The sequence below is a fragment of the Hippoglossus stenolepis genome, chromosome 11 (assembly GCF_022539355.2).
Source record: "Hippoglossus stenolepis isolate QCI-W04-F060 chromosome 11, HSTE1.2, whole genome shotgun sequence".
Taxonomy (NCBI): Eukaryota; Metazoa; Chordata; class Actinopteri; order Pleuronectiformes; family Pleuronectidae; genus Hippoglossus; species Hippoglossus stenolepis.
The window spans coordinates 785,304-798,483 of record NC_061493.1 but is presented as its reverse complement, the minus strand read 5'-3'; the positions used below and the strand labels follow the sequence as shown (position 1 = coordinate 798,483).

Below are 13,180 nucleotides of genomic sequence, written 5' to 3'. Positions count from 1 at the left end.
GTCGGTCACTTTTTCTTTCTATCCGTCCTTCAATTTTCTGGACAACAACTCAACTGATCCACACCAAACTTAGTGTAGTTCTGAAAACCCCAAAACTACCCCCTGCCCCCTGCAACAACCTGCTTGTGTAGATTCATGCTGTACAACATCAGGAGAATACGTCCCCTTCTCACTCAGAAGGCGGTGCAGGTTCTGGTCCAGGCCCTGGTCATCTCACACCTAGACTATTGTAACTCCCTCCTGGCAGGTCTACCTGCTAGTGCCATCCGACCTCTGCAGCTCATTCAGAATGCAGCAGCTCTACTGGTCTTCAATAGTACTTGCGTACCGTGCTGCGAACGGATTGGTCCCAGCCTACATCCAGGACATGGTTAAACCTTACACCCCAGCCCGTTCACTTCGCTCTGCATCTGCCAATCGGCTTGATTTTGCAACTCAACAAAATCACGACAGTTTGCTGTCCTGGCTCCTAAATGGTGGAACGAGCTCCTTATTGACATCAGGACAGCAGAAAGTCTACACATCTTCCACCGCAGACTAAAGAAATGTCTTCTGACTACACCTTGGTTCAAAAAATTACATTTAGTTGCACTTAAATGGCACTTACTTATAACACTTTTTAGTTTGGCTTTTTTGAAGCAAATTGCACTTACTTGAGTCTTGATGTTCTGGGTTTGTACCCTCATGGTTGATGACTTAAGTCACTTTGGATGAAATCATCACCTAAATAATATGTAATGTAATGTAATTCATTTAAAATGTACCAGTTGTACTACTGTGACATCTCCAGCAACATCCCATAATGTTTCTTTCTGAGTTTATAAACAGAACCCAGGCAATATTTTTGCAACAATGCCTAACAGTGATAGGCACATTTTTAACAAGCAAAAACTAAGTTACTAGTTTTCAAAAAGAACAAAAAAACGTAACAGTGCAGCACAGTGGTAAGTGCAATAATATGTTTGTGTCACATTATTTATTCAAAACTAAACACAGACACTCAACAACAACCGGAGAAGTCAGGGAGAAGCACAATGACACTCACTGAGCTGTGCATCAAAACGAACTGTCTCTTCACAAATGATAGTGGAGCTGATAGTGGATAGTTAGACTTCTATTCAGCACCTTCTGGAGCAGAACCACTTCAACTTCAACATTCAGCTCCAGTGATCTGTGTGTAGTCCCTGTGTCTGTTCTGTTGCCTGGGCTTGTGCTGCGGTAGTTGCTGAAGGAGGACTCAGCAGGTTGATGGCCTGTCCTCCTCGGAGATTCAGCACTGCCTGCTCCAGACTCCACCTGCAGGGAGCACAAATACCAGTGATTTGTCCAGCAATGAAACGTATTGGATATGGAGGTGTACCTGGCAGGGGGACTCTGATGTGTGAACCATACGGTACCATAAGACTTTGCGTAATTCAGTTCTCCACCATTGTTCCTGTACATAAAAACACAGCCTTATTTGCCTAAGGGAGGAGGTGTGTATTAAGTCAAGTATTGCTTTCAATTGATCATCTGGCATTACCTCTCCAAGGTCGTTCTGCCATAGTCTTCTAGCTTCTTGGAGGGAGTGAGGAATGATATTGTTTATATTGTGATAGAGAACTGAGATTAGACCTTTGCGATGTGGGGATAATAAGAGGATATGATCAACTGTGTTGCTGGCTGGAAGGCCTGGAAAGGAAATAATGTTTTTCTGGACAAAATGTCTGATTTGGAGATACCTAAAAAGTTTTGATTTTGGTAAATTGAATAATTGAGAGAGTTGTGCAAAGGATCCAAACGTTAAATGTTGACCAAATTCTGATTGAGTGATAGACCACTGGGTTAGAGCAAAACTGACTTTGAGGAGTGGGTGTAGGTCGATAGTAAGGAGCCTAGATTATGTGGGCAGTAAGCATACTCCATTTGTACCCAGGTTTCACATCTACCAGATCGGTCCCCCTTAATCCAGTGCAACATTGCCTTTATGTTACATGCCCAATAATAATAATAATAATAAACACAGTTATTATTAGGTAGTGTTAATGTCCCAAATCTAATCTTTGGTTTTTGTTTTCCCCAAATAAATGTTGGAATCATTCTGTTCTATTTGTTGGACTGTTCATGAGGCACTTTGACAGGCAGTAGGTAAAAAAGAAGAGTAGCCTGGGTAATATATTTATCTTCATGACATCTGTTTAAATATACAGGACTGCTTTAATAGCAGCTGGCAGGAATATTTGTGTTCATGGGTGGCATAGGTATCTTTGGTTATTTGTACACTTAGGTATTTAATTACGTTATTCTTTCATTTCAATTACATTCTTCTTTCATTTTCCTGAGCTTCATAGTTAAAAAGGTGGGAGTTTGAGTTTTATGCAAGCTTAATTTGTAGCAAAAATTAAAATGTAGACAAACTTGCATTAGGATTGGTGACTATTTTGGATAAATTCCCAAGTTTCAACACTCCACTCCTCCATGTCAGCCACTCGCTGCTCCATCTACTCACATCCTGTCCATTATTTCTTTTAAATCAGCAACAATAAAATTTTGCTTCTGGCCAACTTCTCCTCTGAATTCCACCAGAGTAGACCTGCCACTGCAGTATAACAACAATGATGTCAGCTTGGAGAGCTTCCAAAGCCTCATATTCAGTTTGGTTTCAAGTGACATGGTCAGTGTCTTCACTTGTAATCAGATAGTTTGCCTTAATTCTTTTGTGTGAATTGTCTCCTGTTTGTCTTTTGTTCCTTAATTTACAAGTGAGTACAAAGTACTTATTTAGATGGGATGAAAGACTTTCTAAGAGCCCCCTGAATCATGCTGCTGCTGGCTTCAGCTCCACACTAGAGGCCCTCATTACTGTATCTTTCTAAGAATAGAAAGATACATGTATGTTCAGCATATAACAATAAACAAAAATACAAAAATAAAAAAGAGTAACCATCATTTACAGTGAACACAGAAGAGGACAGTGAGACGAGAGTGTACTAACCTGTTGGTATTAGAGTCTCTTACTGAAGAAGTATAAAGACAACCGCCAGTTTTTGACCCTGCTACATGGATCTTTATCTGAAACACAATACAAATTCAACATCAAGATCAGTGTCATATGAGACATATGGAAGACAGCTTAAACTATTGCTTTTCTCTTCATTTCTTTTCCTCGTTTATCCCTAGTTTTACTGCTCAGTGAAAGAAGTGAGCTATAGCTTGTCGTATCAAGTTTAAAATATCTGGGCGGGAATGGTGTTAGGCCACTCTCCACATGTGCGGGTAGAGTCAATGCAGCTCCAAATATAGTTCAAATATCCTGACCCTTGAGAGGCAGTAACAATCCAACATGGATCTTTAGGACAGTTGCAAGCAACACAAACAACATACAGGTTGGGCATGGGAACTGTTTTAAAATTTCAGCTGACATTCTAAAACACAGTACCTGCGCAGTGTCCTGATCTACACGGTTGTGTCTGTCAGTCAGATGGATGTTGTAGACTTTTAAAGGTGGGACACCTAGACTTTCCATGGCGGCAGGACATGCTTCCAACTTCTGCATAGACAGTCTGTGCCAGTCTGACCCAGTGAACTTCTCTATTTGAAAAGTAGAAATAAAATTACAAAAAGAAAATGAAACTGAATTGTTAAAAAATAATAACAATAATAATTATAATAATAATCAGTAAAGGTATTGTGTTAAAGTATTTCTCATTCTCAAGAGTGCCATATGAAACCATTTAAATTATCAGATGAGAGCAGTTGAAAAGTTAGCCGGCTCTATCTGTGTGCATCTCATATGCTTTTCGTATCTTATAAGACTCTCACTACAAGAGATATACAGAAACAGGTCTGCAACCATGTTCTCTCAGGTTGGTGTGAACTGCAGGGTGAAGTTTTCTGCTGTGTAAAGTGCTGCATGTACAAATACAGCTCGCATGCCATTGCCACCCTCTCCAGAATATTTTTGTTTGGTTGCAATGAGAGATTAAGAGGAGAATACAGTGGGTCATTTAGAGCCATGCTGAATACCAAAACTGTGTGGCATCACAGGTCATGATTGTGGGGTTTGTCAAAATCAGATCAGTGGTTAGCTCTTTGAGCAGCTGAGCAGGTAGAAATCCATGTGGTGATTGTGTCCATAAGGAGGAAGTCCAGGTAGTAGCCTGTCATCACCAGGAGCCAGGCAATTTGGGTTTGGCAGCTGATTGGCTTGCAGAGGTGCAGTATGGCCAACATTAGTGTGAAATAGGTTGGAACATCTAGGAAAGGCCACAAACTTGAGCAGGCTAGTAAAAGTGTGCATTTGTCCCTATACAATGTACTGTGGTGACTGGCAAGGACATTAATGAAGAGATATTATGCCCCTTTTCCACAATTTGTCAGTTTCTTGAGGTCTTACAACAAATACAATGTCTGTGATATACTTTGGTCAAAATAAAAAAAGAATCAAAACATGGATGGAATAACAGTTTTTAAGCAATATGTTAATATTGGAGGGCCAGCTCGGTCCTGGGATACCCGCTTGACCCAGTGGAGGAGGTGGGACAGAGGAGGATGATGGCGAAGCTGTCTTCTCTCATGGACAACCAGTCCCACCCCCCGCAGGACACCATCACAGCACTGGGCGGCTCCTTCAGCAACAGACTGATCCACCCTAAGTGTCTGAAGGAGAGGTATCGCAGGTCGTTCCTTCCTGCAGCAGCAAGACTTTACAACCAGCTCTGCTCCAAGTAAAACTACATGCACCACCACTGTGGACTGTCACTTTAATATTCTCAACTGTGCAATATTTACTATACTATACTCATTTGTAAAAATGTCTGTGATAAATAAACCGTTATGTGCAATCCATTTCCTGTACATATTGTGACACATAATGTATTTCTTAACACTGTATATACCGGTTTAATCACATTTATATATTTTTTCTATATATTGTTTTATATTTCTATTTCTTTATATTCCTTCACCCAAGTACTGCATGCTACTTATGTGTCGTCTTCTGCTGCTGTAACATTGCAAATTTCCCCATTGCGGGACTAATAAAGGACTTGTTATTGCAAAACTACATTTACATTACTGTTTGAATGTTGAGGTGGTAATGAACCACTCAGAAGATTCCAACACCATGCCAAGTGTTTGAATCTGCCAGCTGACAAAGGAGATCTCAGATAATTAATTGAATTAATGGATTCCACCCATGCTGTGTTTCTTTGAGTAAACTATCCAGTAGTGTCCTTGGAGCCCACCAACGGAGTAGAGCACTGATATTTCGCATATGCCTGATAAATAATGATATTTCAGCACTCAAAAATTTCTGGAGGTCTTTATAACATGTTCAGCTAAGTGAAAATTTGACCAATTTTCAGATCAACTAAATTAGTTATTTTTCAAATGGGGGTGTAATGGAAATTTTGTCATTTGTGGATGTGATGTTGCTTGAGCAGACGTGTATGTGGAAGATTGACCAAATTGTTTGTTTAAATCATTCAACTTTAGGTTTACGATTATTGCTCAGAGATGTTTACTCTATGGCCTCTTGAAGCCTTAACTTTATGGTGTCTCTTTGCAAATGGTTGGGATCTCATATCTGGGGTCTCACTCTAGGGGTCGCCCACAGAGACATGAAGGCAGGATAGCTCCCACCCTGAAGACATCAGGATACCTTTACATACCCAATTGGAGGGGGCTGTGGGTTATAAGAACACAACTCTCATCTCTGTTCGTTGCTCATTTGTACATGTCATTCAGGTGATGTGTACTGTGAGTCCATCTGCAGATGCTGGATTAAACTTACAGAAAGACAAGTGTTTGACTTTGTGCTTGATTAACAGAAATTGCCACCACAGGGGATAGCATATTATTTTTGATACATTTGGAGCTGTAACCTATATTAAAGGAGATATGGCCAGTCAAAGTCACAAACATCAAAATTAGTTAGCCCATATCTCCCTTAATTACGGGTTTATTATATGACCAAATCAGCATACCAAATTGTATTCATATTTATGATGGTGCGGCCAAAATGTGTGATGATTTGACATGGAATTACTCTAGTATTACTCTAGTAATTCCATGTCATCCAAGTAAATGATAACTCCATGAATGCCTGTTAATATGTTGCATATGATTTTCTAGTAACACCTGGGGGTGCAGCTGCAACAAAAAGGCATTCAGACGTAGCAAACTCCCAGCTTGGGTCACTAAAGCTGTCAGGTAGGTTGTGGCTGCTTGGATGCAGGTTGCCGTGCACTGGTGGACTGACCTGTTGTTGCTGGCAAAATCCTTCCATCAAAGCAAGACACTGTGTTTTGCATCTAACAAACTGTAATGCAAAGCGTCTAAAAAATTTGCAGTCATGACTAGTGTGGCTCACACACACACACACACAACAGTTCTGTTTCCACCATGTAGGCTGTATTTCTGTTGGTGACTATGCCCCTGCCACAGGATGTGTGTGATGTAACTAGCACAGCAAGTGCTTTCCTTCTGCTTTTGGTTGCTCCTGCTGGCTAGGGTTGTGTAGTAATTAGATAAGATGGTTTTCTTGGGTATTTGAAAATAGGTGGGAGTTTTATAACCGTTCTGAAAAAAATTCTTTAAAAATGCCTTTACAGTGTTCGTTCAGAACACCACACCAAACATTGAGGAGATATTACTGAGGCGCATATATTATCATAGTCTTTGAGGACTGAAGGATGCTTATGGTGTCATATGAATCGTAAGAGAACAAAGCAGGAGGGATACAGCATAAATGCACATAGACATTTATGAACCCATCCCAACTCTCTTGTGCTGGTTTACACACAAAATAACCTGCATTTACACACACGCAACTGACACACACACACACACCCGCTCATTTGTACTCACGCTGAAGTAGATAGTACATGGTGCCAACCCCTCCACCAGTCAGCACAGTGGTGAAGATGGCGAGCTGCTGCAGATGACTATTGGAAACCCTCATCTTTGCTTTCTTTCCTGTGAGAGTGTTAAATAACATTCACATCTCAACAACAGCTTCAGACTTTAGTAGAAGAAGACTATGGGCAAACATGTAGCGGAAGAGACACGTTGTTAATGTTCTAAAAACAACTGGACGCTACAACAGCAATAAAGAACACACACTGACGCAAATACAGAGTTGGAAAAAACAGACAAACAAAAAATCTACAAGAAAAAATTGAGTCTGTGTAGAACACAATATTCTGATAGAGTAAAATTAAAGTAAATTATTGCTATATTAATTACCACATCTAAGAAGCACATAGGCTACCTGAGCTTTTGCATTACCTCCCTCAACCACAGCATGAATGGGGCTGTACATTATTAAAATGATCATATGTGCAAGTAGCATTATAAAAGTTGTAACAATGTATGTGGCTCCAGTTATCTGGTTGTTCTAATTTCAAACAACAAATACTGCAACCAGGGGATCTGGTTTTATACCTCATAAAATATCAGAAATGGCTTTGAGAGAGGTGGATAAAACTACATCAAGAACATACAGTGTCTTTATTAGGATACATCTGACCAAGTTTCATTTAAAGGGGACATAGCATGCAAATTCCACTTTGTTAGTGCTTCTACACGTTAATGTGGGTATCTGGCATGTCTACCAACCCAAAAACTCTGGGGAAAAAACACTTGCGTGTTTTGTTATGGTTCCTCTAAGTCAGAAACGTCATGCTTGAGTGACTCGAATGAGCTTCCTGTGAATTGTGTCGTAACAATACACTGGAAGTCTCCCTACATTGGCCAACGCCAACGCGCTTGGGAACGGCGCTGCGCTGCCTCGCTGCGTCCGGTGTAAACCCGGCGTAACGAGTGGGGGGGGGGCGGGGGGGATGAGGTGGGGGGTGGGCCAAGGCCACGTAGGGAGACTTCCAGTGTATTGTTACGACACAAAACCCAGGAAGCTCATTTGAGTCACTCAAGCATGACGTTTCTAACAATTGCAGAAGAGGAGAAAATTGTGACAGCTTCAATGGCAGCTGCAGCAAATGCGGCGAACACACCAAAAGCAAAGACCACGCCGATTGTGAGAATAAAGCCAACGAGCCTTCCTAGATTTCATGGCTGCAAAAGTAATTTCCACCGATGGAAGAGGGTATGGGAAAGCCTGCAAAAGCAAGGAGAACCAACCGGTTCAGATGAAGTAAAAAAGATGCAACTTTTGGACAGCATGGATGAAAAAATCTCCAGAGACCTCCGGCTGTCTACATACAACACTGCAGAAGACATGATCAGAATGCTCGAAAACAGATTTGCAAATAAGTCTACAATCGCCTTGGAGATTAATGGGAAAACTGGAGAAAATTCCTGTCTTAAGGACAAATCAGCCAAGAAAAGTTATTGACTTGATCCAGACAGTGGAGAAAGCCCTGGCAGATCTCACAGAGCTTGGAAACAAAGGTGCCATCAAAAACCCACTGTTAACTAGGTCCATAGAGAGCAAGCTACCTGACACTGTGAACAAGGACTGGCTTGTCTTCATGGTGAACCCCAACAATAATGTCCTCCACGGCTGCTCCTGTCACCGCCGCATCAACTCCACCTGTGGCCAGCGCAGGTCAGGCAGCCTGTCAATCCACCACGGGGAAGAACCGCCGTCGGATGCCCCGGGAGGCCGTCACCACACGCTCAGGGGGTCTTCCTCGGGCTGAGCCTTCCCGCTGCTGTCCGCTCTACCGCCCCCCAAAACCCAACCCGTCCTTTCTCTCCGACTTATCTGAATTTCTCACCCAGCTCTGCTCCATCTCACCCTCCATCCTGCTACTGGGCGACTTCAACATTCATATCGACTCCACAGACTGTAAATTAGCCAAAGAATTTCTGGACATACTCAGCTGCTTCAACTTCAGCAGACACATCAAATTCCATACCCATAACCGTGGCCACATCATCGACCTGGTCTGCTCCACCGGAATCACCATCCACCAGCTCTCTGGCTCTGACCTCACCATCTCCGACCACCTCGCCATCATCATGGACATCGACTTCCCCATCCCAGAACCCAAACACACGCGCACCATCAATCTCTGTAACATCAAGTCTATCTGGCCCTCAACCCTGTGAGCCCATCTCACTGAAACATTCTCCACCCTCACCCCCTCCTCGAGCCCCTCCCCCACAGACCTGTTCAATCTCTACAACGACACACTCTCAAAACCAGAACTGTCTCCTTCACCCACACTGCTCCCTGGTTCACCCCTCAACTCTGTCTAATAAATCAATAAAGCGCCAACTAGAGCGGTTTTGCAATAAAACCGGCCTCGCAGTACCCACCCTGGCATACAAAGCTTACATTCACTAGTACAAAGACGCTCTCAACACAGCACGCTCCACCTACTACTCTGGCCTAATCCACTCCAGTTCTGCTAACCCCAAGGTCCTCTTCTCCACAATAATCAAACTTCTCAAACCCATGGACAATCTCCCCCACTCTGATAAATGCAACTCCTTCCTCTCATTTTACCAATCAAAGATCGAGACCATCTACAAACAACTAGCCACTAACAGCCCCTCTCCACCCCACCATGAATCAGTCTCCCCCCTAACTGACCGCTCACTCTCCCAATTCTCCCCCATAACCCCCTCAGAACTCAATTAATCGCTTTATGGCATTAAGACTCCGACCTGCTCCCTGGACCCCATCCCCACTACATTAGTCATAGCTTGTCTCCCTGCTCTCCGCCAGCTCATCCTCCCTATAATCAACTCCTCCCCGTCTACTGGCTCTGTTCCCCCAGCCCTCAAACTCGCCTCTGTCACACCCATCCTCAAAAATCCTGGCCATGACCCTGACATCCCCAACAACTAAAGAACAATCTCCAATCTTTCCTTTCTGTCAAAAATACTGGAACGTACTGTTGCCTCCCAACTCAAAACCCACCTGGACTCCAATCAACTATACAAACCATTTCAATCCGGATTCAGATCTCATCACAGAACTGAAACCGCCCTAATCAAAGTCACAAACGACCTCCTCCTCTCCTCTGAAGATCACTCCCTCAACATCCTTATCCTCCTTGACCTTAGTGACACCATCAACCACTCCATCCTCCTCACCCGCATTGAGTCCTCCATCCACATCAACGGCACCGCCCTCTCCCGGTTAAAATCATACCTCTCTGACCACCACCAGTTCATCAGCATCAAGGGGGCCTTCTCCATCGCTGCCCCTCCCTCTGGAACTCTCTCCCCCAACACCTCAGACATTCTCCCTCTCTCACCTACTTAAAAAACTCGCTTTTTTAAAATCTGCTCTAATCTGTGATTTATTTATGTAACAGAATTGTTTTTAATGTAAAATATCTGTCTTTTTACTGCTATAATGTAACCTTGTTGTTGCTTTTTTTACCGTCACTGTTTTTACCATGTTAAGTGGTAACCCATGTTCACATCATGCCCACGGCTGGGCTGTTTGGAGTGTAACGAGAGCCCTTTTTTACATAGGAGGAAATGGAGTTTTCACATGGGTAGAACTTCAAACTTTCCTTTACATGGCAGCCAACCTGGCTAACGAGAGACGCCAGGACTACCAAGTTCAGACTGTTTATTAAAATCTTCTGCACAACATCCAGCACACAAACAAGAACAAAATAAACATCCCATTCCAAACACAGGTTCACATGGGGCACTGCACCAACAGAACTGCAAAACGAAACAAACCTCTCACCTTCTGTCAAACCGGTAGGTCGACGCTGCTCTGTTTACTTCCGTAAACGTCACACAGACTATCGCCAATTGGGTGTGGGCTCGCTCCATTTACACTCTGGCGTCTGCCACTCGTGCTCGGCCGGGCGGTGTGTGTAGTCTCGTAACAAATCATAATAAGGGACAGGAAATATAAAGTAAATATACACATGAAGAACTGTTGGATTGAGAGGAAAGAAAATTGAGAGAGAGACCAGGAGCCATTGTGTACTGGTTATGATTACTGTAATAACAGTTATAATATAATACTTAAAAAAATATTATTAACAATAATTGCAGTAATACTCCTCTTAACTCTAGGAACCACAAGTAAGCCTGCCTTTGAATAGAGAAGCGTTCTATCAGGTCTTAAAGATACAATGGGGCTCGAATATAAAGGGGTTTGTTTGTGAGGAGCAGGATCTTGAATTCTATTCTGAATTTCACAGGAAGCCAACGTAGAGAAGCTAAGACAGGTGTAACATGAGCTCTTTCTGTTCAGCTCCTTTCACAACTGCTAAGATTCATTCTTTGTCCAACTAAAAGCCTGTCAGTATGCACAACTAAATGTGCGTAAAGAGCTTGAAGTGAAAACTAAAAGCTCTTTACAGTACACATCACATTCACACACTATTGCTACACTGACGGCACTTTCAGTATCTTGCCCAAAGACAGTTCAGAATGCAGACTGGAGAAGCCAGGGTTCAAACCACAGACCCTCTCTGCCTACTGACCTACACCCACCCTCCTAATAGCATTGGTTGTATTGGTGATCAGGAGTTAAGTCATCTCATTAATATATATATTACACTATTACTATATGTGACCATGGGCCAAGGCAAGTCCTGGATTTAAAGTTTTATAGTGTACTGACCCTTTAATACTGACTCAACTAAAGGCCCAAAGATCATTGACGACCCATGACAGTAAAAGATGGACTGAGACTAGGAATTCCCAAGATTACAACCATTTATTCAGCAACTGACAATTTAAACATTATATTAAAACAGAAAAGTGAATCCATACAAGAGACTTAATTGTAAATATATATATATATATATATATATATATATATAAAGTTATACTGGGACGGAGTACTCACCACGCTCACGTGCCCTACACACACACTACAAAGTAAAGCAAATGGTGGAGGAGAATAATATAAATTGTGAAGGACGTGCAAACAACAACTACCAAACATGGGATTATGGGGGGTGCAAAGTACATGTGAGAAACAGCGTCACCAACCCCCCCACCGTCTGGACGGCCATGTTTGGCACCGTTCCTATCGCACAAAGACAGGAAACACATGTTCAGTACACAATACTAGCACTGCATGGCAGATACAAAGATCTATTAGCTTATTGGGGGAAAGTAATAGATACTACAAGGATAGCAAAAAGGACTGCATGCTAAAGATCATGGCTAATATATGCATCCAGACAAATTAGAAACCAGGAAGTAGGAGATGCTAAGGTCTACCCATCCCTACAGTAGCTCTGGAGGGACATTTCACTACCAGCTACATATGCATTACTATACTGTAGCTGTTAACTTTCTCCCTCCTATGTTAGATTCTGTAGGTCTGTAGACCAAGTGTGTCATAATTGAACACTTGTTTCTTTCTAAGAGTTCAACAGAACAGTTTAGAAAAACAGGAGGGGCAGTTTTTATCTATATATTACAGGCCTGAGGATTCTGTGGGTGTGTCTCCAGTATTGAACTGCCCACGGAATCACTATGTGTTTGTCTCCTGGGAAAACTTTCACAATGCTAAATGACTCAATACAGTTCTATGGACAGACACTCATACATATATCATGGAGCTCTGTTCACCCTGTCATGATGTCATCTACTTTTAGAAGCATTATTATTGAAAAATGTGTATGGATTGCTTTTCTCATATAATCTTTTTTCTTTATTTAAAACCCATTATGAAGATTTTAAATGTTTACTGCTACAAATACAAACAAATCAGTATTGATTTAAAATATATAATATTGATCTTTGTTGATGACATAATCATTTTCACAGTGCTACAGGTTTCCCCCTTAATCCAACTCTTGTTTTTTTGATGATTTGCAGTTGCAATATTAAAATATTTTATAACACTCCAAACAGTAAAAGTTTCTTCCCATTCTCTACAAAGGCACCGTAAAGAGCTTGTGTACACTGGCTCTCCTCTTTAACAAATATTAAAATAGTATAAGAATGATATTAGAACAGCTTTGAAATGGCAAAAACCCAGCAGGATTAGTGGTTTCGATTAAGGTATAAGGTTTTGTTTGTACAGGACGAATGCAGTCGTGTAACCACACAGTTGTCTTTGTGAACAGTCATTGCATATACATGCACGTTCTTGAACCATTTGTCAATAGAATATTCTTCTAAACTGCAAACAATAAAGATGGTAAATGTAAGAAACACTGTGAGGAAGGATGAAGACTGAGTCAGTACTGTTTCTGACACAAAGTTTTTCCTCTTGTTTGCTGCGAAATAAAATCAA

At 41.9% G+C, this 13,180-nt stretch overlaps 1 protein-coding gene across 3 annotated transcripts; it reads right to left on the bottom strand.

Annotated features, from left to right (window-relative positions):
• Positions 1–944: 944 nt before the first annotated feature.
• On the bottom strand, positions 945–11,912 carry LOC118117743 (cytochrome c oxidase assembly factor 1 homolog). Of its 3 annotated transcripts, none has more exons than XM_035170251.1 (6): positions 11,777–11,909; positions 10,658–10,795; positions 6,850–6,957; positions 3,419–3,570; positions 2,975–3,051; positions 945–1,296 (listed from the first exon to the last, which is right to left on the bottom strand). In XM_035170251.1, the coding sequence occupies exons 3-6, from the start codon at positions 6,941–6,943 to the stop codon at positions 1,158–1,160; spliced, it is 462 nt and encodes a 153-aa protein (XP_035026142.1). In that variant the 5' UTR covers positions 6,944–6,957; positions 10,658–10,795; positions 11,777–11,909; the 3' UTR covers positions 945–1,157. The 3 variants fall into 3 exon arrangements, with proteins under 3 accessions (XP_035026142.1, XP_047198015.1, XP_047198016.1); XM_047342060.1 differs by lacking the exon at positions 945–1,296 and adding an exon at positions 2,678–2,851 and having other exon boundaries at positions 11,777–11,912; XM_047342059.1 differs by lacking the exon at positions 11,777–11,909 and having other exon boundaries at positions 10,658–10,802.
• Positions 11,913–13,180: the final 1,268 nt, after the last annotated feature.